At 42.2% G+C, this 26879-nt stretch overlaps 1 protein-coding gene across 1 annotated transcript in view; it reads left to right on the top strand.

Moving 5' to 3' along the window:
• Window positions 1-26879, top strand: part of LOC128703824 (dynein axonemal intermediate chain 1-like) — a 110397-nt gene that overhangs the window by 39433 nt on the left and 44085 nt on the right. The window contains exons 6-7 of the mRNA XM_070103778.1: window positions 13511-13632; window positions 13787-13915. Of these exons, the coding sequence (XP_069959879.1) occupies window positions 13511-13632; window positions 13787-13915 (251 nt within the window). The remainder of the gene's footprint in view (window positions 1-13510; window positions 13633-13786; window positions 13916-26879) is intronic.

Here is a 26879-nt window from a genome sequence, read left to right as displayed (position 1 = left end):
GTAACATAATGTAAAAACCGAGGAAAATAATTATTTAAAATGGAGACACATTTCATTCTCTTTTGTCGGTAAAGATGCCCATGAATTATTTTAAAGGACATATCTTGTCTCTGACTGTTCTGAACCTGGAAAAGGCCACGGGGTGAACTGAATGCCTGCAGCTGTTCATAGTCACCCCCTTTTCTTATCCTTTGTGTCTCTTATAATAATATGCTGATTCATAGATGACCTGCTCTTTTGTGCACTATAATTACTTTTCTTGCCCTAATGGGCTCAGCTCGCTATGTCTTCATTTTTGGGTCGGCTACAGTCTGAGCCTCATATGAGAGATAAGCTTGATTGTTTTGAAACTTTGGCATGCCATTGTGTTCAGAAAACTTTAATGTAATGATAGCTCTCTTCGTGCCCCGTCAACAGATGATAAGTGTTGCTAAGCAGTAACTCTGCTGGGCAAAATCTGGGGACTGTTCTGAGTTGTCCCCTACATCATGCTTCCATTCAGTCTACATGTGTTTAATGATGCATGCACCAATTCTCTGGTACTAGGTATTAACAAGGATCGTGTTTGCCAGAACTAATCAGCAGGCTAATGCCCAGCAGCCAAATTCTGTCTGCTCTTTCAATAGGCAATCCCCTGAGACTGCTTCTGAAAATCATTAGCAATTCTAAAATTCCCAGTCAGAAAATTCCAATCATGTGACTTCGTGAAGTCTCCTAGAATTACCATTATCGTGCTTGTAATAAACTAACATTTACTCATATCCCTGGTCCTATCTAGAACTTGAGACGACTTATGTCACACCTGAAATAATTTTCATGTGCATCTGAATTCTATCAGCACGAGCTCTGTATGTGTTACTTCGAATACCCGTTTTTACTCTGAAGTTCAACGATCTCAGCATGCAATGCCACGCTACTGCCTCTGCTCTGCTGAACAATTTAAGGTAACAGATGTGGGCAATTCTGCTCTGACTTTGAGAATAAACCGTCTCAATAACAAATCATCTATGTTACCTGCACTAACTAGTCTCAACTCGTCCCATCTTATTCTAGCACTCAAATGCTATATAAATAAATATTTAATGACCTCCTGTCTCTTACTTTCTGCTCTTTCTGTTCATATTCTGTACTATCATTGTCAGTGACTGCTGGCTCAATATCTCACTGTTTTGCCTATTACTAGTTCTCCTAATATTTACCTAGACTCACAGTTTTCATGCTGTACTAACTATTCTAGTTTAAAAAAATTCTTCAGCCCACTACTGACAGCTTGGCTCTTTCCCACCTCCTAGGCTGAAGTGAACATCCCCTGACGCCCATGTCATTTCTGCCATGAAAGGTCCCCCGGTGTCAATAAATGTTACGCATTTTCGCTGCAATGTTGTCGGCCGACAATTGACACCAGTGTACTGGTTAATAGTGTTTGACCTCTGCAGAAATGCCACATGTTTACCTTCTTCTGGGCCTTACTAATGATGTATAAAGCTGCAGTATGACCTCTGGACTTCTGTTGCTTACAATTCTTGATATAAATCCCAGTAATCTATTTGCCTTATTACGTACGTTTAGGCATTGCTGTCTTGGTTTAAGGTTGCTGCTTACCATAACCCCCAAGTCCTTTTCGCAATCTGTATGGCTAAGTTCTACATTATTTAACTTATAAGTGCTAGGGTTATGGACACTCCCGAGCTTCAGAACCTTGCATTTATCTACATTGAACTGCATCTGCCACTTTTCTGACCAGGAGTAGAGTTTGTCTAAATCCTCCTGAAGTTCCCTAACATCTACGTTTGAATCAATTATCCTACCTATCTTCGTTTCATCGGCGAATTTGCTCATATCACTAGCAATTCCTTCATCAAGATCATTGATATATATTATAAACAACAACGGGCCCAAGACTGATCCCTGTGGAACGCCACTTGTTACTGATCCCCACTCGGACTTAACCCCATTTATGGACACTGCTTCCTGTCTGTGAGCCATGATTCGATCCACGAGAGCACCCTTCCCCCAATGCCATGAGCTGCTACTTTCTTCAACAGTCTTTGGTGCGGAACTCTATCAAATGCCTTACTAAAATCTAAGTAAACAATATCAAATTCTTTATCGTGGTCAACAGCCTCAAAAGCTTTACTGAAGAAAGTTAATAAATTAGTTAGACAAGACCGGCCTCTTGTGAATCCATGCTGAGTATCATTAATCAAGCTATGCTTATCGAGATGGCTTCTTATAATCTCAGCTATAATTGACTCTAGCAACTTGCCTACAATTGAGGTCAGGCTTGCCTACAATTGAGGTCAGGCTTGCCTACAATTGAGGTCTTAACAACCATCCTGTCGGTATTGCATACCATTTGATATTCACTCTGTCAGACACTGCAAACACAATGGCATCTTGGTACAGAACAGAAAACACCTTGGACAACTTCTTCAAGTGAGAACCGTTTGTTCTGAGAGGGACATGACCTCTCAATGGCTGCAATCTCACTACTACTACTCTGCACCTCTCTTTCCGACAGTATTTAAGTCTCAACAGTGTCGCTTGATCTTCAGTTAGTTCCAGACTTTGGAACAGAACTTCTCCAGGCTGAGGGACTGACAACCTCAAATCTACGACTTTAAGGGTGATGGACTGATTACATCGTCTTCACATCTCTACTGCTCCTGCCTACTTTCTGTACTCGACTGAGGAAGCCTACTGTGTAGGCGAAACGTTTCGGAATAAAGTTGACTAAATGTTGCCTATGTGTCTTATCTACCAACCAGATGATAAGTGTTCTCTAAGCCCATTGTAATCTGCTAAGCGAAAATCTGGGACTGTTACTGAGTTATCCCTACTATCAAACTTCCATTCAATGCTAAAGGTAATTGATTTGTGGTCACTTATGCCAAGTTCCTCTGAAATTTCTAAATTAACAAGTGATTCCTTGTTTGCCAGAACCAAGTCAAGCAGGTTATTACCCCTTGTAGGTTCTGTCACAAACTGCTTCAAAAAACAATCGTGCACTACTTCTAAAAAATTTTTAGATTATAAATTCCCTGTCAAAAAATTCCAGTCAATCTGAGTAAAGTTAAAGGCTCCTAGAATTACCTTGTCGTGCCTTGTGGCCTTAACAATTTCCTCCCACAGTAGTCTTCCTTGGTCTCTATCCAAGTTTGGGGGACGGTATATCACACCTAAAATAATTTTTTTATGCCCCTTTGAAAATTCTACCCAAACAGACTCAGTATGTGTTTCGGACTTTATACCAGTTTTTATGCAACAATTTAAATGATCTCGGATATAGAGTGCTACCCCACCCCCCTTTCCGATATTTCTGTCTACTTGGAACAATTTAAAACCCTGAATGTGACATTCAGCAGGCATGTACCTATTTTTCATATTAAACCACGTCTCAGTTATGGCAAAAACATCAATGTTACCCGCACTTGCAACTAATCTCAATTCGTGTAATAAAGTTGGTAGAATTACCGACAATATGTAAAGTAAAAGGACACAAGTGCAACTAATGTGACATTTATTGTGGCAACGTTTCGCTCTCCAGGAGCTTTATCAAGCCATTACAAACAATACATGGACACAGAGGGTATATAAAGGCTCAGAGTGAGGTGAATACTAGTGAGGTACCATTCCGATGTTCACTAGTGGTAGTGGTAGTAGTAGTAGTAGTAGTAGTAGTGGTAGTGACAAAAGCAATTAATTCGTACATGAGTAAAAGGATATAAAAGCTATTACTTGGGTAACATAAAAATAGGTTGGACAAATATAAACTGGAATGAGGCAGGTTGTTTCAGTGTTCACTCTCTGTGCTTTGTGTAGTATAACAGGAGAGACTATGTGATGGCAGGGTTTACTGTTTTCAGGAGGATTCTTGCTAAGACTTCGGAGATGGTGAAGCTGCCGTTGTTTTGTTTAATTGTATTCGAAACAGCGATCAGTGCTGATTCAAGGCATTTGCGTGTGCGGAAATTAGTTTCTTTTATCACTAATTGGGCGTCTCTGAATTTCATAAGATGATTGGTGGAATTTCGGTGTTGTACACAGGCGTTGTTTAAGTTGTCGTTCCTACATGCGTATATGTGTTCATTGAGGCGGGTGTCGAGGTTTCTTGCTGTTTCACCTACGTAGATCTTGTCACAGCCTCCACAGGGTATAGTGTAAACTCCTGCATTGACTGGTTCGTGGTGCTTGGGTTTTGTCCTGGTTAGATCCTTTATTGAAGTGGTAGAAGCGATGGCGACTCTGGTGTTAGCTTGTGAAAGTACTTTTGAGACGTTTAGTGCAACCTGGCTGTTGGGAAGAATTATAACTTTGTTGGGAGCGGTGTTGATGCGTGGAGAATTGATGATCTGAAGAGCTCTTTTCTTGCAGTCTTTGATGAAAAAAGAAGGAAATTGTAACTCAGTGAATGTTTGGTGAATGTAAGTACATTCCTCGTCAAGAAACTCAGGACTACAAATTCGGTATGCTCTTAGGAAAAACCCGATGATGATGCCTCTTTTGGTCTTGGTATCTTGACTGGAATAGAAGTGTTTCGAATACAATTAAACAAAAAAACGGCAGCTTCACCATCTCCGAAGTCTTAGCAAGAATCCTCCTGAAAACAGTAAACCCTGCCATCACATAGTCTCTCCTGTTATACTACACAAAGCACAGAGAGTGAACACTGAAACAACCTGCCTCATTCCAGTTTATATTTGTCCAACCTATTTTTATGTTACCCAAGTAATAGCTTTTATATCCTTTTACTCATGTACGAATTAATTGCTTTTGTCACTACCACTACTACTACTACTACTACCACTAGTGAACATCGGAATGGTACCTCACTAGTATTCACCTCACTCTGAGCCTTTATATACCCTCTGTGTCCATGTATTGTTTGTAATGGCTTGATAAAGCTCCTGGAGAGCGAAACGTTGCCACAATAAATGTCACATTAGTTGCACTTGTGTCCTTTTACTTTACATAATCTCAATTCGTCCATCTTATTTCTCGCAATACGACTGTTAGTATAATACATTTTCAGAAACCCTCCCTTCTCTTTTTTCTTCCTGCTGATTGCTGTTCCTCCACTTTGCCTGTTACTCTCCTTACCACCTAATGCCACTGGCTTTCCTATGTTCACCAATAATTCTTCATTCTTCCTATAACTGGTATCCTTAAAACTCACACTGTCGGTACACTCAGAATACCTTGATTTTCCACAAATACCCATACCACTATCTATTTCTGATTAAAAGACCTAACAGCTCCCTCCACTGCGTTGGCCAGTGCTCCTACCCCAGACCTAGATAAGTGAACCCCATCCCTGGCATACATGTCATTTCTGCCATAGAAGAGGTCCCAGTTGTCTATGAATGTCACTGTATTTTCCTTACAGTGTTTGTCCAGCCAGCAGTTGACACCAATTTCCCTGGAGAACCATTCATTTCCAGCTCCTCTCCTGGGCAAAATGCCACAGATCACAGGGTTCCCACCTTTCTTCCTAATTATCTCTATTGCTGTCCTATACCTGCTAATCAGGTCTTCACTCCTACGTCCGGCAACATCGTTGCCTCCCGAACTGAGGCAGATAATAGGATTGCTCCCATTACCTTTCTTGATGTCGTCCAGACGGCTAACAATATCCCTCATCCCAGCCTCAGGAAAACATACCCTCTGCCTCCTCTTCCTGTCTCTAAGACAAAATGCCCCAAAATGACTGTCCCCAACTAAAACAATGTTCGTAGAGACGTTTTCGATGGTCTTCGTTGGTGTTTTAAGGGATGTCGACTCACTCTCCTCTACCAATGATTCCTAGGTACTCATAGCGACGTTTCCAGTAGACAACACACATTCGTCTGGTAACACCGAAAATGGGTTGGAAGTCTCCACAGCAGTCTTCTGGATCTTCGTTGTTTCCGCCACTCTAACAGTCTTCTTGATTTTGAGCTTCGTTCCATGTTGGCCGGCCACTGACCAGGTTCCTCTCTTGACCTGAGGACTCACAACAGGAGGACTAGTTCGAATCCTCTTGTTTTCCTCCGTCAGTCGCCGTATTTCAAGCTTAGCAATCCTAAGCTCCTCTTTTAGCTGCTGGCAGAGTTGCTCAAGAGAGGACATCTTGTGCAGATTCACGGAGAACACACTGGACAGATCTTCACAGAGCTAAGTACAGGTCATCACTGAGTGAGTGAGAGAGAGAGAGAGAGAGAGAGAGAGAGAGAGAGAGAGAGAGAGAGAGAGAGAGAGAGAGAGAGAGAGAGAGAGAGAGAGATATTTTCGGAGATGTCAAGTGAGAGAGTAATTGTGGTAGTGGACCTAAATGATAAGTGGGAGAAACCGTTGTCAGCGGTGTAGTATTCAAGTTTATTCTCTATAAGGGTTATACTGTGGGGTTTACAGGTTTTGGGTTTTGTGTGGTTTACATGTTATAAAATACTAATTACAGAGGGGGCCACTAGGACACCTAGCATGGCTAGGCATTTCGAGCAGACTTAGATTAATTCTTAACATTAAATCCTTACAGATTATGGTATTAAGGCTAACTGACTACAACATAATTTGTGAGTTTAGCAATGTGAATGCTTTTGTTTTGGCACAATACAAAGTGTCTGTATTGGAGTATCATAGGCAAACTTATGACTAGTTAGGATTTATTATTTTAAGATTAAGATTAGTATTTCTGGGTTTATAGTCAGTGGGTGAGTGAGTGTAATTGTCAACCACCAGGTGGTTATCGTGTAGTTAGTTGTCGGGGTGTATCAGGGAGTTAAGATGTTTTCTAATTGTAGTTTTGAAAGTGATGAATGAGTCTGCAGTTCTAGAGTTTTCAGGTAGGGTGTTCCAGATTTTAGGTCCTTTGAAATACATTGAATTTTTGTAAAGGTTTAATCTAACACAGGGAATACCATAGAGATGTTTTTGTCTGGTGTTATGCCTGTGGATCCTGTCACAACTATCAAGAAAGCGTTTTGGGTCAAGGTTAATATTGAAATTTAAGGTCCTGTAGATATAGATTGCACAGTAGTAAGTGTGGATGTACTGAACAGGGAGTAAGTTTAGATCTTTGAAGAGTGGGGGGGGGGTGTTGCCAGGGATGGGATTTAGTGATTATTCTTACTGCAGCTTTTTGTTGGGTTATTATTGGCTTTAGGTGTGTTGCTGCAGTTGAACCCCAAGCACAGATAGCATAGGTGAGGTATGGATATACAAGTGAATGATATAGTGTGAGAAGTGCAGTTTGCAGCACGTCGTATCGTATCTTGGAGAGGATCCCCACCGTTTTGGATACTTTTTTTTTGTTATGTGTTGGATATGGGTGCTGAAATTTAGGTTGTTGTCGAGGTATAGGCCAAGGAATTTGCCCTCATTATGTCTGGCAATTAGAGTGTTGTCGATCTTAATGTTAAGTTGCGCAACACCTGCTCTGCTACCAAACATAATATAGTAGGTTTTGCCAGTGTTAAGTGTAAGTTTATTGGCTGTCATCCAAGTCGATATTTTGAGCAGCTCCTCGTTAACAATGGTGTTGAGGGTGGCAAGATTAGGGTGGGAGATGACATAAGCCGTGTCGTCAGCAAAGAGAATGGGTTTTAGGTGTTGGGATATGTTTGGAAGATCATTGATGTAAATGAGGAAGAGCAGGGGTCCAAGGACACTTCCCTGCGGAACTCCAGTATCAAGTGGCCGTATTGATGAGGCTGTGTCTTTAATGGTGACATACTGATACCTATTAGAAAGGTAGGATTTAAAATATGCAAGCGCATGGCCTCTTATACCATAGTGGTCAAGTTTGTGAAGTAGGATGCCGTGGTCTGTGTCAAACGCTTTTCTTAGGTAAATAAAAATTCCTAGCGGATATTCCTTATTTTCCAATGCTGTGTAAAGCAGGTCTAGCATTTTTATAATTGCATCATCAGTGCTTTTATTTTTCCTGAATCCAAATTGGCAAGGGTTGAGTATGTTTTGTGACGTTATAAATGAATATAGTCTCCTGTGCACGAGTTTCTCGAAGATATTGGATAGCAATGGTAAGTTTGATATTGGCCTATAGTTGTTTACGTCTGTAGGGTCACCACCTTTATGTATTGGTGTAACCCTTGCTGTCTTGAGTAGTGTCGGGAAAGTGCTAGTTTCTAGTGACTTGTTAAAAAGTAATGTAATAGCATGCGAAAGGACATGGGCCGCTCGCTTGTACAATAATGGTGGGACGTGAGACAGATTCCCCCGAGTTATTTTTAAGTGACTTTATGATCGCTGTGACTTCCGTGGACTCAGTTGGTACAAGATAGAAGGAATTTGGGAAATTCCCATCAAGGTAGTCCCCAGCACGGGCATTGGTATGTGGGATTTTACTGGCGGGATTAGATCCTATGTTTGAGAAGTCGTCGTTTATCTTGTTAGCTGTATCAGTGAGATTCAGTGGCGTTTCATGAGGTTCAGTTAGAACAATATTCTTGTTTTTTTCAGTTTGTGGGTCCCCAGAATCTGGTAAAGTGTTTTTCAGGTCTTTTTTATATCTCCTCTTGTGTCAGTGAATCTGCTGGAGTAGTACAGTTGTTTGGCTTTCTTTATTAATTTGGTGAGAACTGATGAATATTGTTTAAGAATATCTTTGTGTATTAAGCCCTGTCTATATTGCTTCTCATATTGGTGTTTCTTATCAATGGATTTCAGAATGCTGCTGGTTAGCAATGGGCAACCGAGCCGTTTAATCGTGAAATGTTTCGTTTTTATAGGACAATGTTTGTTGTGTAGTCCAAGTATTTTGTTAAGAAAAATGTCTGTCCAATCGTCAATACCATTGGCATTGGAGAATTCTGTAGGCCAGTCAACAGTCTCTAGGTCTGCTGTGAAATTCCTTATTGAGGCCTCGTCATGGGTGCCTGGGGTAGATGATAAAAGGGAAGCCTGTAAGTTTAGTCAGGTATACATAAATACAGTTACATAGATTCTCATACATTGCAGCATGTGTGTAGAGAACCTGGGATAACCCAAAAAAGTCAGAGTGACTTATTTCCATTGGGGGTCCTATGACTGACATACGTATGGAAAGAGGTTTGGTAATAGGTAATGCACATTTTTAAGTAAAAGAGGATAAATAAGTATATGCGATATGACACAGGGCGTAGTGACGCTAGTTTGTTGGATTATGTAGTAGTTTATGAACAATTGACGGATAGACTTACGGATATGAATGTTTATGGAGGGGCAAGAGATGTATCAAAAGAATGCCATCAATGATTAAGAGACCGGTGAAAATTTAGTAACTAAAGGAGGTGGCGGCTAAGGTAAGATATGAGAGTGGGTGCGGAGGAGGGGGGGGGGAAGAGTGAGTTTTGGAATAATGAAGTAAAAAGTGATAAAAAGAAAGTGATATAAGGAGGTAGGAGTATATGGAGAGAGAAAGCAGTAGTAACAGAATATAAAGATAGAGCAAATGAGAGAGTGGGTGAAGTGTTGTCAACAAATTTTGCTGAGAATAAGAAAATGTTTGGAGTGCAATTAATAAGCTGAGAGAGCCTAGGGAACAAATATATCTGACAACTAAAAACAGAAGAGGAGAGTTTTGAGATGGGCAGTTGGAGGTATTGGGAAGATGGAGGGAATATTTTGAGGAACTGTTGAATGTTAATGAAGAAGGAGAAGCTGTGATTTCGAGCATTGGGTAGGGAGGTATAACATCCTTTAGGAGCGAGGAAGAGCTAGATGTGAGTGTGCGGGAAGTGAGTGAGGCTGTGGGTAAGATGAAATGGAATGAAACAGTTGGGATTGATGGGATCAAAACAAAAATGTTAAAAGCAGGTGGGGGGGAGATATACTTTTGGAGTGGTTGGTGCTTTTATTCAATAATTTGGCAGAGAGCATGTATAGTTCCTTTATATAAAGGCAAGGGGACATAAGATAGTGTAATAATTATAAGGTAATAAGCCTTTTGAGTATGCCTGGTGAGGTGTATAGGTGTAGAGTTGTGTAGGGTAGGTGATGTGTAAACATTGAAGCATTAAAGTAAACAGTATTTAGATAAACATCAAAATAGTATACAATACCGACAGGTTGGTAGGTAAGACACATAGGCAACAGTTAGGCAACTTTATTCCGAAACGTTTCGCCTACAGAGTAGGCTTCTTCAGTCGAATACAGAAAGTAGGCAGGAACAGTAGAGATGTGAAGACGATGTAATCAGTCCATCACCCTTGAAGTCGTAGAATTTGAGGTTGTCAGTCCCTCAGCCTGGAGAAGTTCAGTTCCATAGTCAGGAACTATCTGAAGATCAAGCGACAGTGCGGAGACTTAAATACTGTCGGAAGGAGAGGTGCAGAGTAGTAGTAGTAGTGAGAATGTAGCCACTGAGAGGTCAGGTCCCTCTCAGATCCAACAGTTCTCACTTGAAAGGGTTGTCTAAGGCGTTTTCTGTACCAAGAGGCCATGTGTTGCAGTGTCTGACAAGATGAACATCAAAATGGTATACAATACCGACAGGTTGTTAGGTATGACACATATGCAACAGTTAGACATCTTTATTCCGAAACGTTTCGCCTACACAGTAGGCTTCTTCAGTCGAATACAGAAAGTAGGCAGGAACAGTAGAGATGTGAAGACGATGTAATCAGTCCATCACCCTTGAAGTCGTAGAATTTGAGGTTGTCAGTCCCTCGGCCTGGAGAAGTTCAGTTCCATAGTCATAGAAGTCATAGTCATAGTCATAGAAGTTAGTTCCTGACTATGGAACTGAACTTCTCCAGGCCGAGGGACTGACAACCTCAAATTCTACGACTTCAAGGGTGATGGACTGATTACATCGTCTTCACATCTCTACTGTTCCTGCCTACTTTCTGTATTCGACTGAAGAAGCCTACTGTGTAGGCGAAACGTTTCGGAATAAAGTATTTAGATAAGGGTAAAGAAGTCTTTGTTACATTTATGGATTTGGAAAAGTCATATGATAGGGTGGATAGGGAAGTAATGTGGTAGATGTTGCAAGTGTGTGGAATAGATGGTAGGTTAATGAAAGCAGTTAAGAGTTTTAACTTAGTGAGGCTCAGGTTAGAGTATGTAGGCGAGAGGGAGAGTATTTCTCAGGAAAAGTAGACCTTAGACAAGGATGTGTGATGTCACCATGGTTGTTTAATGTATTTATAGGAGTGTTGGGCAGAGGTGTGGGATTGGAAGATAAAGAATCCAACACAAAGTGAGAGTTGTCACAAATGGTTTTTTGCTGATGACAGTGCTTTTGGGAATTTCTGAAAAGAAATTGCAAATCTTGGTGGACGAATCTGAAAGGGTGTGTAAGAGGAGGAAAGGAAAAGTGAATACAAGAGGAAAGTGATTAGGGTAACAAAAAAAATAGGCAATGAAAGATTGGGTATCAGATTGCAAATGCAAGTAATGTTTCCAAATATTCCTTCTTTCCTTAAAATTTTGGAGATTTTATTAAAAACATTACATAACTGTTTGTTAGAATACACTCGATGCCTGACGCGCCTGGCCAGTCCTTGTTAGTATTCAGCCATGTTACTTGCCTGGAGTTTACCTGGAGAGAGTTCCGGGGGTCAACGCCCCCACGGCCCGGTCTGTGACCAGGCCTCCTGGTGGATCAGAGCCTGATCAACCAGGCTGTTACTGCTGGCTGCACGCAAACCAACGTACAAGCCACAGCCCGGCTGGTCAGGTACCGACTTTAGGTGCTTGTCCAGTGATAGCTTGAAGACTGCCAGGGGTCTATTGGTAATCTCCCTTATGTATGCTGGGAGGCAGTCGAACAGTCTCGGGCCCCTTACACTTATTTTATGGTCTCTTAACGTGCTAGTGACACCCCTGCTTTTCATTGGGGGGATGTTGCATCGTCTGCCGAGTCTTTTGCTTTCGTTGTGAGTGATTTTCCTGTGCAAGTTTGGTACTAGTCCCTCTAGGATTTTCCAGGTGTATATAATCATGTATCTCCCTCCTGCGTTCCAGGAAGTACAGGTTCAGGAACTTCAAGCGCTCCCAGTAATTGAGGTGTTTTATCTCCGTTATGCGCGCCATGAAGGTTCTCTGTACATTTTCTAGGTCAGCAATTTCACCTGCCTTGAAAGGTGCTGTTAGTGTGCAGCAATATTCCAGCCTAGATAGAACAAGTGACCTGAAGAGTGTCATCATGGGCTTGGCATCCCTAGTTTTGAAGGTTCTCATTATCCATCCTGTCATTTTTCTAGCAGCTGCGATTGATACAATGTTATGGTCCTTGAAGGTGAGATCCTCCGACATGATCACTCCCAGGTCTTTGACGTTGGTGTTTCGCTCTATTTTGTGGCCAGAATTTGTTTTGTACTCTGATGAAGATTTAATTTCCTCGTGTTTACCATATCAGAGTAATTGAAATTTCTCATCGTTGAACTTCATATTGTTTTCTGCAGCCCACTCAAAGATTTGGTTGATGTCCGCCTGGAGCCTTGCAGTGTCTGCAATGGAAGACACTGTCATGCAGATTCGGGTGTCATCTGCAAAGGAAGACACGGTGCTGTGGCTGACATCCTTGTCTATGTCAGATATGAGGATGAGAAACAAGATGGGAGCGAGTACTGTGCCTTGTGGAACAGAGCTTTTCACCGTAGCTGCCTCGGACTTGATTCTGCTGACTACTACTCTTTGTGTTCTGTTTGTGAGGAAATTATAGATCCATCTACCAACTTTTCCTGTTATTCCTTTAGCACGCATTTTGTGCGCTATTACGCCATGGTCACTTGTCGAAGGCTTTTGCAAAGTCTGTATATATTACATCTGCATTCTTTTTGTCTTTAGTGCATCTAGGACCTTGTCGTAGTGATCCAATAGTTGAGACAGACAGGAGCGACCTGTTCTAAACCCATGTTGCCTGGGTTGTGTAACTGATGGGTTTCTAGATGGGTTGCTATCTTGCTTCTTAGGATCCTTTCAAAGATTTTTATGATATGGGATGTTAGTGCTATCGGTCTGTAGTTCTTTGCTGTTGCTTTACTGCCCCCTTTGTGGAGTGGGGATATGTCTGTTGTTTTTAATAACTGTGGGACGACTCCCGTGTCCATGGTCCCTCTCCATAGGATGGTAAAAGCTCGTGATAGGGGCTTCTTGCAGTTCTTGATGAACACGGAGTTCCACGAGTCTGGCACTGGGGCAGAGTGCATGGGCATGTCATTTATCGCCTTTTCAAAGTCATTTGGCGTCAAACTACAGCATCGCTAATACATTTCATAAACAAACTTACCATAAGTAATGTTTTCCCAGTTTATTTCAAGAGCTTTATTTTCTTTGAGATAATTCGAAAATTTAGTTGACGAAAACCTGAGAAACATCAGTAGCACTGTTGGATAAATTGAAGCACCAGGTTAGGTAACGTTGGATTAGATGGGATAGGAAAAATTTCCGCTCATTTGCACTAAATAAAGTTTTTTTTCTTTATAGAAATAACTTACTATTTGACGTGTTTAATCATTAATTAATTCCAAACTTACACGAGGGTGTAATGGTAAATATTTACCAAGGATATTTTTGTGTTTATCAGGTGAGGTGGATGGGGCTGAGGAGGGAGGAATGGTTTGTTTATTTACACTGAAGAATCCCAGCACCCCTGAGAGAACGTTTCGCTCTCAGTGTGGAGTGACTTGTGTCCACTTTCATCCTAAGGTAATTTTATGAGAATGTCGTTCATATAATGTCACTGTTTTATGCAAAATTTAATAATTTAAAAATTCGTAGGTGAGCATGATGTTAAAATAAAGGTTTGATGTTTCCTCAATGTATACTGATATATTGTTATATTTTGTGATGGTGGAGTCAGTACGGCAGCATGGTTGGTGCTGGGTGGAGTGATGGTACTGTGGTTGTCTATGATGTTAGTTCTCTACAGTCTCCTCTTACCATCTACTCCTCTCCCGTCAACGGCAAGCATCTCCTTCCTGTTACTCGGGTAAGTGATGACTTTTAGGGTAGACAACCTCATTCTCATTTTTGGAAATTATAGTTAATGAAGAATCAATGAAAGCAAACATCTCTGATCCAAGATTGATCCGGAGGGAAGGAGGAAGGGTTTAACTTTTCTTGGGATCTTCCACACCAACACCCTCAAAAGTCACACCAACGTTATTAACAACTTGCAAGGATCCTCATTAAGTATGTTATTCAGAGCATTCAGGATCTGTTGCAATTACATTATAGAAGTTATATCCCCGTAAGACCTCTCCTATATTGGGACACCTCCCTTGATTAGCCCCCATGAGAATTGTCTTTAATATTTGCATGAGTTCCAGGTGGAGTTTATGGGTGGTAAACGCACTTACAAAGCAACATGTGGGATGGTTGATGTGAATGCATGTGGTTTTGGCTACTACAGTGATCCGTGAATGATTTGTTTTCTATTCTTATCGTAATGTTACCACACTATAGTGTGTTTTGATAAAACAGATCATTTTAGAAGTTTGGAAGTAAAAATTAATGCTCGTAGTCTGGTAAACATAACGTTTCTTAGGAACAACTAAAAAGCGAGATCCATTCCTTATATAAACTAGGAGGAGAATAACGCCTGAAGACGCCAGAACCCTAAGAATGTGACATCATTCGTTATGTACTGCATATCAGAGTCTATGGATTATCTCACTTATTTTACTGTAATGACTATTGATTTTTTTTGTGTTCTTAGCTAGTCAGGTTTTCTTTGACTTTATTTTCATGACAAATAATTAATCTTAGGATTCTATCAAATATGACTGAAAATGAAGCTAGCGTATCGAGATCCTTTTAAATGACAAATATGACATCCTCAGCTCATAAAATGACAAATATGACATCCTCAGCTCATAAAATGACAAATATGACATCCTCAACTCATAAAAATCATAATATCATTAGTCGGAGATGTCTGTCATCACCCTATCAATAATAGACACATAATAATTTAAGGTCTAAGTTCGTAAAGTATTTCTTGAGTTTCTGGTGTAAGTTTCTTAAAGTCTATATCTAAAGTCTATATCTTCCAAGTGAATTAACTTATTTAGAGTTCACAAACTAGTGTTTCCGGTTGTTTATCAATTTGGCTGTTCGAATTACTCATTACCACTCAGGTCCAACTTACAATATATTGACGAACTGCCACTGTGTTGGGAGACATTGGTTATCAATTGAAACAATGTCGTCAGGGGATATTATTTATCTTTTACAAAGTTTACACATGCCATAACACAACCTGTCTCCTAAGTGGGGGTTGTTTGTATATTGTTCGAGTCCTTGTACTGTGTCTGTTATTCTTCAAACTTCATAATGTCTTTCACAAAGAGAGACCAGATGCTCGTCATGCCTGTTTTTGACCCAACGATCAATAACTTTGTTAACTCATTTCAAAATTTCTCTAATGATATTTCTGTCATTATATTCTGGTCATACTGATCAGGTGCCACTCTATACATAGGGACTGGTTCAAGGTTTCTGGTCATACTGATCAGATGGCACTCTATAAATAGGGACTGGTTCTAGGCTTCTGGTCATACTGATCAGGTGCCACTCTATATATAGGGACTGGTTCTAGGCTTCTGGTCATACTGATCAGGTGCCACTCTATATATAGGGACTGGTTCTAGGTTTCTGGTCATACTGATCAGATGCCACTCTATAAACAGGGACTGGTTCTAGCCTTTCGATCATACTGATCAGGTGCCACACTATACATAGGGACTGGTTCTAGCCTTCTGGTCATACTGATCAGGTGCCACTCTATACATAGGGACTGGTTCTAGCCTTCTGGTCATACTGATCAGGTGCCACTCTATATATAGGGACTGGTTCTAGGTTTCTGGTCATACTGATCAGATGCCACTCTATAAACAGGGACTGGTTCTAGCCTTCCGATCATACTGATCAGGTGCCACTCTATACATAGGGACTGGTTCTAGCCTTCTGGTCATACTGATCAGGTGCCACTCTATACATAGGGACTGGTTCTAGCCTTCTGGTCATACTGATCAGGTGCCACTTCATACATAGGGACTGGTTCTAGCCTTCTGGTCATACTGATCAGGTGCCTCTCTATACATGGGGACTGGTTCTAACCTTAATCCTCTCAGTAAATGTGATGGTGTGAGGACTTTCAGGTTCGCTGTTTACCTTATGTAGATTAGAGATCGGTTGCTGATTCTCATTCCAATCTCGAGACCGATTTTTTTTGTCGGTGTTCCGTTTTCCCGACGCAGCGTTTAACCATACCTATAATCCAACCCCAAGTGGTAAGGAGATTCTGCACCTGTTGATGGTGGCGTAACTCCGTGATGCAGTTAGAGCTTGCCACGAAGATGGTCCCATGGTCCGAGATTAACATCTGTGGACAGATATAACCGTCGAAAATCTTCGGAATATCCTCATGAAGTTCCACCCGTTTTTATGGTAATGGTGGTGTTTCCTTCTGTCAAGTTTTCCCTGATGCAAGAACATACGTAACCGTGGAGCCTTAGAAACTAATTTGAGCCTCATCCCTCATTAGCGGTCTATATATTAATGAAATCACGAAATAAGTGATTTTAAATCATTAACAGAACTATGGCTAGCCAGGATTCGATCCTGCGTCACCCTGTCCAGCCCCGTGAGAACAGGACAATGTACACATCACTCTATTCACTGAGCCAACAATTCTCAAACACCATGCGCCCAGTGGAACTGGGCGTGTTTACTCTGATATGAGAACATACGTGGCCGTGGAGCCTCGCAGATTAATTTCAACCTTATCCTGTTTAGGTACCAGCCTTCAGTCTATATGTTAATGAAATCACGAAACAAGTGATTTTAAATCATAAACAGAACTGCAGCTGACCAGGATTCGATCCTACATCACCATGTTTAGTTTTTTAGCAAACAATATTCCGTTTCATTATTCTCAACCCGAAGTTCTATTAACCTGTCGAGTGTTGAACTTACCCGTGACCAACAGACCTAGGATATGAGTTAAATTTCACGCCTACTAGTGGTGACACTAATTATATTGACCATGCCAAATCTTTTTGCAGTCTGGAGAAACAAGGGGATCTGTCCCCTGAAACGTTCACCATTTGTAAAGGCATGGTATATGTGACTTTGCTCGCACCTGTGGAACCGACATGCTCTCGTAGATTTGTTAAGTCATACCATGAATGAAAGATCCTAGATTTTACCTTGCAAAAGCAGACATAGCAAATGCGATAATAATTATGTAAATTATTTAGCATATGTGATAATTATGGTAGATTGTAACAAATAATTAACATTTTATTAGAAGACAAGGAAGCTTATGTGCCCCTTAATAATAACCCATTGGACCAGGTTATTAGTAAGTTTGATAAACAGTTTAGGACCTTACTGAGTGGTAATGAACAATTAATTAATCAGGTTATCGGCTAGGTAGGCGACACTTCCTTATATGTACGGTTTAAGACCCACAAGCCCGGTTTCCATGGAGACCTATTATTAGCCTTGTACGATCGGTGACATATGCCCTGTCAGAATTATTGGTAAAAGTATTAACTCCAATGCTGGGCAACATTTCTGAATCCCACATAAAGAACAATGTTGATCTCATTGACAATTTGCATAATGTTAACATGTCTAATGATTTTGCACCAGTAAGTTTTGATGTCAAGGCGCTGTTCACCCGAGTGACTTTTTCCTATTTGCTCTCTATTTGGAAGAAGAATTAGATATGTTCTCCATACCTTTCATGACGAAAACCATTACTAAGCTGATTAAGGTGTGTGTAGCTGACTGCAGGCTCGAGTTTGAGGGAAAATACTGCGAGCAAAGGCAGGGAATAGCTATGGGAAATCTATTATTATTATTATAATCAAAAAGAAGCGCTAAGCCACAAGGGCTATACAGCGCTGCAGGGTAGGGAAGGAAGCGAGGGTATTGGATGGCAGAAGGGAGGTGGGATGATCAGTAGGTTACAGAAAACAGCAGGGCAGGGGATAGTACGGGGGTAGAGGGTAGCAAGAGATTGAAGTAGAAAGGGCTGAAGGTATCAGAATTTGTGAAGTCAGTTGTTGTCAAAAAGTCAATGAGAGAGTCTGGATGAAAGGCGAGTCCATCAGCAAGAAGGGAAGGTAAAGAGAGAGCAGCAGAGCAAAGCCGACGACGGAGGTAAATTCTGCGTGCTCGTTGATAAAGTGGGCAGTCCAACAGAATGTGACTGACTGATAATGGAGCTTGGCAATTCTCACAGAGAGGAGCAGGGCGCCTCTCCATGAGATACCCATGAGTGAGACGAGTATGGCCAATGCGAAGACGGGAGAGAGTAGTCTCCCAACCTCGACACTGGTGATAAGACGGCCAGTAACCTATACTCGGTTTAATAGATTGAAGTTTGTTGCCGAGCATAGTAGACCAACGTTGTTGCCAACGGGTGTGAAGGTGGGAAGATATTGCAGCAAAATAGTCCGTAAATGGAATACCTCTATATGAAACTGGTAGGTCATGTACTGCTGACCGCGCAGCACTGTCTGCCTGTTCATTGCCCTGTATGTCAACATGACCAAGGACCCAACAAAAAACAATATCTTTATGCTTGGTGAAGATGCGGCATAGCCAAAGTTGGATATGGAGGACTAAGGGGTGAGGTGTATCAAATTTCTGTATAGCCTGTAAAGCACTAAGGGAGTCTGAGACAACCACAAATGATGACACTGGCATAGATGCAATACGGATAAGTGCTGTAAGGATGGCATACATTTCAGCAGTAAAAATACTAGCCAAACATAGTAAATGCCCTTGTACGACGCTGTCCGGTAACACTGCTGCGAATCCTACGCCTTCAGAAGACTTAGAGCCATCTGTGTACACAGCAATGGCATGAGAATGAGAGTGAAAGTGGTCAAGAAAAAGAGAGCGGGAAGCGACCATAGACAGTTGGGCTTTCGAGCAAGGGAGGGAGAAAGAACAGACTCGAACAGCTGGAACTTCCCAGGGGGGTAGGGAAAAGTGAGATGCTACATGTACATAGAAAGGTGGTAATTGAAGAGAAGACAAGAGCGCATGAAGGCGAAGAGAGAAGGGACGGAGTAAACAGGGGCGGCGAACAAATAAAGAATGTCTACTAATATCAGTTACCATTCTATATATGGAAGGATTGCAGAGATCATGAGAGCGTACATAGTAGTGAAGGCAATGGGCATCACGGCGATCGGATAAGGATGGAACGTTCGCCTCTGCATAGAGGCTCTCGACAGGGAAAGAGCGAAAAGCACCAAGGCATAAACGTAATCCTTGGTGATGAATGGGGTTAAGGCTAGAGAGAGTAGCAGGAGATGCTGCTGAATAGATCTGGTCGCCATAATCAAGTTTCGATAAAATGAGGGTGGAATGTAGGCGAAGGAGGGTTCGACGATCAGCTCACCATGAAAAATGAGCAAGGGTTCTAAGAAGGTTCAGCCGGCTGTGACAAGTTGTCTTCAGAGAGGTAATGTGAGGTTTCCAGGATAACCTACGGTCAAAGAGGAGGCCCAGAAACTTGACTGTATCACGTTCAGGGATACGGGAGCCATAGAGGTACAAAGGATGATCGGAGATGACAGAGCGTCTAGTGAAAGTAATTTGGTGGGTTTTGGTGCTGGAAAATTTAAACCCATGTGTGGTGGCCCAATTGGAAACACGGTCGACTGCATGCTGGAGAGAAACTGTAATGAGGTGACAGTCAGCGCCTGCACAGGCAATAGCGAAGTCATCAACATAGAGTGATGACCAAATATTTGATGGAAGAGTAGAGGCCAAATTAATAGCAAGGAGAAAAAGTGTTGTGCTCAGAACACCTTCAGCTTGGATAAAGTCCGGGGAGAGCACATTATTAACCCGAACACGGAAATGCTTGTCAGTTAAAAAGTTCTTAAGGAAGGATGGTAGATTGCCTCGAAGGCCTAAGGAGTGGGCTTGGGCTAAAATATTATACCTCCAAGTTGTGTCATATGCCTTCTCAAGGTCAAAAAATATGGCAATAACTGAGTGGTTATTCGCAAAGGCATTACGAACATACGTATCCAAGCGTAGTAAAGGGTCTATGGTAGAACATCCCTTACGAAAGCCATATTGACAAGTGGAGAGACTGTTATGTGTCTCTAAATACCACACTAAACGTCTATTTACTAGTCGTTCCATCACTTTGCAAACTGCACTGGTAAGTGCAATGGGACGATAGTGGAAGGCTTCATGTCCCGTAGTGCCTGGTTTGCAGAAAGGGAGAACAATGGCGGATTTCCACAGCTGTGGAACAACTCCTTGTGACCAAATAAGATTGTAAAGGCATAATAGGACTGCAAGGGCTGACTGATGTAAATGTTGTAGCATACGAATATGAATGTCGTCAGGCCCAGCTGCCAATGATTGGCAAGCTGAGAGTGTTGCCTCCAGTTCTTGAAGTGTAAAAGGCACATTATACTGTTCTTCTCTGAGAGAAGAAAAGTCCAAGGGTGCTAACTCTCTGGCAGACTTTGAGGAAAGAAATGAGGGGCATAGATGGAGTCCCTGAGAAATACGGACCAGATGATTGCCAATTTCATTGGCAACATCTAGTGGGTTTGCTATATCAACACCGGCAACCCGCAGAACAGGAGCCGGGTCAGGAGAATATTTACCACTCAGTTTTCGGACTTTTTTTCCAGACTGCACTCATAGAGGAAGCAGAGGTGATGGTGGAGACAATCTCACCAGCAAGTGCGTTTAGCGTCACGGATGACACAGCGAGTGATCGCACGCTTCTGCTTAAAATCAATAAGTCTCTCCGTGGTTCTATTGTACCGGTACCTGCCCCATGCAGTGTGTTTCAAACGTACTGCACGAGCACAAGCAGGAGACCACCAAGGCACGCATTTCTGAGAATGCCTGCCCGAAGTTTGGGGTATACAATTAGAAGCTGCAGTTAAAACGGAGATGAGAAGAGGTGTAAAAGCTCATTGATGGAGGACGACGAAGGAACCTCTCTAAAAACAGTTAGGTGTGAGTAAAGGTTCCAATTTGCCTGATCAAATTGCCAGCGTGGGAAGCGAAGAGGTGGTGAAAATGAAGGGGAAGTAAGAATGATTGGAAAATGATCGCTGTCATGTAAGTCCGGGAGAACAGACCAAGTGAAGTCTAATGTGGCGGAGGAAGAGCAGACTGAGAGATCGATGCAAAAGAGAGTGAGAGTCCGAGGATCAAAATGGGTGTGAGTACCCGTATTTAAAACATGGAGGGGGTGAGAGGCGAGAAAAGCCTCCAACTGGATGCCACGAGAATCACAGTGAGACCCCCCCCCAGAGGAAGTGGTGGGCATTAAAATCACCAAGTAACAGAATCGGTGGTGGTAATGACGAAACAAGAAAGGCAATATCTGGAAAAGATAATGCCCCAAGAAGGAGAGAGATATAAAGAACAGAGCGTATACCACCTATGCAAGTTGATACGGACTGCTGCGTAATGTAGCGAAGTACGAACAAATAGCTGATGGTACGGAATATCAGTGCGTAGAAGAAGGGCACTTTCATTAAAGATCCCATCAGGAAAAGGATCTGAAGAATACAATAAATTATAGCCTGAGATGGGAGAGATAACAGCAGAGTGTAATTCTGGTTCCTGTAAGCAAACACCGACAGGAGAAAACTGGGAGAGTAACATCTGAAGCTCACCCCAATTACCCGAGGCCGCGTATATTCCACTGTAAATAGGCCATGATTGGCAATGATAAAGATACCTGAAATCCGTAGGTAAGGGTTCCTACGGACTAGAGGGGTTAGAAAAGTCCACATGTGGAGGCAGTGGAAAACGTTCAAGCAGCGAAGGAACAGTGTGCTGTGAAGAAAGGAGTTGCGCAGATGGAGTAGAGGAGAGAGAAGGAGTGGAGGGTGGATCAGTGTCCATTGATGGTTTGGTCTCTGCAATATATTCAGAGATTGCTTCAAGTGTTTCAGAATTCAGAGACGTCGTATGGGAGACAATATTGGAAATGGTAGGGGGGGGGATGAGTAAAGATTGGAACTGTAATGGACTGTACCAAGGTAGGGGGGGGGCAAAAGGTGGAAGGAAGTGGAGAAGAGTGGAAGGGGACAGAAGAGGTAGAAACCTGGGAGATGCCAGAAGAGGAAGAAACTTGGGAGGGAACAGGGGATGAAGGTACAGTATGAGGAGGAGGGTGAACCTCTACACTTGCAACAGAGCCAGTGAGAGGGAAAGAACCAGGTACAGAGACAGGAAAGGTAAAATGAGGAGGTGGATGATGGGTAGGAGGTGTTAACGGACCTTTTTTTAACTTTTGAGAAGTAGAGGGACGATTGGGAGGAGGTGTTATACGAGATCTCGTCACTACTGAGGCTTGTGAGGGAGAACACGAAGAAGCGAGATAAGACTGAGGCATTGAAGTAGGGATGTCTGAGCCTAGGACAGCAAAAGCATTAGATACAGGAGTGACTTTGGGAGAGGTAACTACAGAGGTGGTTGTAGAAGATGGGATCCCAGAAGTGGGGGGACGTTTTGAAACACGGGAATAAGAAACACGAGGTAGTCTCCCTTGGAGGCGGAGATGAGAAACTGCCATGGCATAAGGGAGACCTTCTGCCATTTGAGGTAACGGATTTCCCGCTCGTTTAAATAGACTTGACAATGGCGAGAGTACGAAGGGTGAGCCTCATGACAATTAAGGCAAGAGGGAGGTCGATTGCAAGATGGATTAGAATGGTCATCGGCACCACAGACTGGGCATTCGGCGATAGATCTGCAATATTTCGCTGGATGGCCAAATCGCCAGCAATTTCTACATTGTTGCGGTGTAGGGATCACCTTTCGAACTTGTAACAAATGTCCTGCTACATAGACTGAGGATGGGAGTTCACGGCAGTCAAAAGTTAAACGAGCCACATTGCTAGGGTATCGTCTCTGTTCGCGGGCAGGAAGAACATAAGCGTCTACCTTGAGGATTGGGAGATCTTGGAGTTCCAGCTGTTCAAGAATGTCAGTGCCACATGTCTGGAAATTTTGTTGAACTATGGTATGGGGCAGAATGACGGTACCACTACAAGAATTGAGGGAATGATGTTTTTCAATAGTGACAGGAACAGTATCGATATGGGAAAGACGAGAAAGCTCATGAGCCTGGGTAGCATTCTGTACAGTGATGATGCGTGTACCGCTCTTAAGAGCATGAAAAGAAATATCTTTACCAACATGGCATAGGAGTGCCTTGCCAATACTGTGGTCAGAAAGATAGGTAGTAGAGGAAGTTGGTCGTAAAGTGAAGAATTTAGTCCATTGTGCAGTCTGAAATTGAGCGTGGAAAGGTAGGGAAGGACGTGTCGATCCTTTCTGAGAAGAATGAGAAGGTGGAGAAGTATCATCAGCAGGTAATTGTCATTGGCGTTTAGGCGTAGGACCAGAGTTGGTCCGACGTGGAACGGGCCGGCGATTCGAAAATTGCTGCACCGTAGAGGGAGAGGCCGGAAGCATAGTCAGAGGAGAGCAAAGGTCAGTTAAATCAAAGGAGTCAGTTGAGGCCTCAGTACCTGAAGCGGGGGAGGAAACAGCACCGGCAAGAAGTACAGAGGCATGAGGAGTGTCTGAAGAGTGGTCCAAAGATGAGGTGGGGTCAGAACGGGGTGCGGTATCAAGAAGGGGCCCGGGGGGTAGCAGGTTCATGGACTAGGGCTGCCATGGTTAGGTTACTTCTTTCTTTTTGTTTTTAAGAAAAAAAAGAAAGAAGAAAAGGAAATAAAATTAAAAAAAAAGAATAAAAAAAGGGGGGACCGGGGAGGGATAGTACCTAGGAGGAATGAAAGGGGCAGAAATCTCCCTCTGCACCCAAGAGGACCTCAGCACCGCAAGTAGCGCAGATGCAGCATGGAACCCGTGCCATACCCTACCCATCATGCCAGTAAATCGGAAATCCGGGATAGCAACCTCACATCTGCCGAGCTACCTCGGTGGACAAAAGAGAGGGCAGCCAGAAATCCGCCACAAAGCATACCTCCTTCGGCCACCACCCCTGGAATCCAAAAGGTGGCTTCCAGAGATACACCCATCGCCCGAGAGACACCCAAAGCCACCCACCGGGATACCAGAGAGGGATCAGGACATCCCCAGGCAATCCAGATTCCACGGCAAATTACGCCACTGCCAAGAACCTCAACGGAATGGGATGGACCCCGGTACCCTTTCCCCTACCTAGGAACTAGCGTGCTTGTGGGGGGAAAAAAAAAAAAACAAAGGTCAAAAAGGAAGGGCAAAAGGGAGGGGTAGGGAGGAGGAGGAGGAAAGGAAAAAGGGGAGGATGGGGAGGATGGGATAGGGAATGGGGGATTGGGGGGTAATTAGGTTCAGTCTGAGGAAGGAGACCGACAGGTCTAATTCCTCAGACCAAGAGCCTCTTCATCACGCCAAGGAGCCCCCCTTGAAGAGGGGGAAATCCATTGTCTTCCCTATTGAGCAATCTTTATATGGAGTTTTTCGAGGTTAGGCTGTTGAAAAACTTAATACCTTGTAAAGCTAACTGGTTCAGACATGTGGATGTCATCTTGTATTTTTGGCCATATGATGTGACCCTGGATATATTTCTACCTTAACTCTCGGGACCCGTCTTTAAAATCACTCTGGATAAAGAAGTGGAATCTAACCTTCAAATCTTAGATGTGTTGATACATTGGGTTGAAAGAAAGTTCAAGTTCACAGTATATAGGAAGGCCACTAATATGTGATCATACATTTATTCCAACCATGAGGCAAGAGTAAAAAGGAGTGTCTTTCTCACTATGTTTATGAGAGGTTATCCAGTGTGCAGCCCAGAGTTTCTCGATGAAAAAATTAGGAAAATATTTCATATTGTCATGAAACTGTAGTACCCTAAGGAGTTTGTGGAATCAGCATTGCTGACTGCTAGGAAAACTTATTATAGGGCTGAATCTAGAATGAGAAACTATCTGTCCTGCCGAATGTCCTTAAAATATTTAACATAAAAGTAGTTTTTAAAAATTCATGGACTGTTAAAAGCATTTTGATGAGGAATTCTCCTCAACATTGTGTTGGGGCGTTCACAGAATTGGATGCAATGGTTGCAACTTATTTTATGTGGGACAGACTGGAAAACCTGTAAATGTCAGGATATCACAACACCAATATTCAATATGAACTGTGCAGGAGTTAAATGCAATTTTCAGGCATATTAGAGTATGCAATAACTCTGCAAATTAGTCAGAAACCAGAGTCATTGTTCCTTGCTTCACTTGTCTTCAATGAAATATTCTGGAATTGGCAATTATAAAACATGATAAATGTTCATTATACATTAACATTGGCATCTTATTCAAACTTGATTTATTTATAATTGAGCCTAGAACCAGACTCCTATAAGAATGCTTAGGAATGTCTTAAGTGTTGTAGTTCTACACTAATGAATTAGAGTCCAATTTCCTGCTTGTTTTTGATGGTTAAACTTGAATCTGCCACGAGTCTTGTGGGACTGATAAATTATGGCCTTCTCCCTGTGGATAAATTACAGATGTTTTAGCTTATTTTAAGTTAGTTGGTCATAGACCTGCTTTATAATTGAACTGAAATTCCTAAGACAGTTGCCGGATTGATCTATATTCAGAATATAAAGTCTTTTACATCATATCGAAGTCTAACAGAATTTTTGATTACTGTTATGTCACTAATGTTATGTTCATTAAGTCCTTTCTATAGTAGGCTGACTGTCTTCTAATGCTTTAATATTCAGTTGTTCTGGTACTGGGCACTGGTGTACTTGGGTCAATTACCATATCCTGCCACCTTACTTCACTGGAGCAAAATACGTTCCCCCTGAACAAATTTCCTCTGAATTCTTCCTCTTTTCTGCAGCATTGCAAGCTCCTGATGATGTATTGATTGCAACACGAAAGGCCTAGAACTATCATTCAACTCCCCTGTGGAGGTAAATGATAGATCTAGCTTGTTCACGATTATTGCACAATATATATATATATATATATATATATATATATATATATCTTCTTTCAACAAACTGGCCATATCCCATCAAGGCAGGGTGGCCCAAAAAGAAAACGAAAGTTTCTCTTTTTAAATTTAGTAATATATGCAGGAGAAGGGGTTAGTAACCCCTTCCTCCCGGGATTTTAGTCGCCTCTTACGACACACATGGCATACCGAGGAAAAATTGTTCCAGTTCCCCATGGAGATAAGAGGAAATAAACAAGAACAAGAGCTAGTAAGAAAATAGAAGAAAACCTGGTGGGGTGTGTATATATATGTCTGCACATGCATGTGTAGTGTGACCTAAGTGTAAGTAGAAGTAGCAAGACACACTTATAATCTCGCATGTTTGTGATACAAAAAAAAGACACCAGCAATCCTGCCATCACGTAAAACAATTACAGATTTCTGTTTCACACTCACATGGCAGGATGGTAGTATGTCTCTGGGTGGTTCCTGTCTACCAACCTACTACCAAAGCACCACCTCTATAGCTGGACTGGGGACCCTCATCCTCAGAGAAGACAATAAACGTACCTCAGGAAAAACTCAAGGTTCTCCCCGGAGCTGTTTGAATATTTTCTTCTCCTACCACCCCTTATATTTTATATTCTACGTGAACATTTATTAATAAACAGAATGCATTTACAGAGAACACAAACATGAATACAATTGTACAATGTATTAAAGATCATGAATTTCCTCCAGTTCCTCCGAAGCCAGATGTGAGCCAAGTATGCATCAAGCATTTCCCCTCTTGATGGCCATGCTGAGGTGCTGGAACATGAAAGTGACTGCCCTTGGGTCCCTGGTGGTGTCGATGAGTCTGGAACCCAATTCTTGAAGGAAACGAGTGGCATTTTTTCCCCATGATCCTAAGGTCTCTGATCCCACTGGGACAAATTGATACTGTTGGCTTAGGTCCCTGTACTTGCCAATCT

Source organism: Cherax quadricarinatus, chromosome 87 (genome assembly GCF_038502225.1).
Source record: "Cherax quadricarinatus isolate ZL_2023a chromosome 87, ASM3850222v1, whole genome shotgun sequence".
NCBI lineage: Eukaryota > Metazoa > Arthropoda > Malacostraca > Decapoda > Parastacidae > Cherax > Cherax quadricarinatus.
This window is presented reverse-complemented; position numbering and strand designations above follow the sequence as displayed.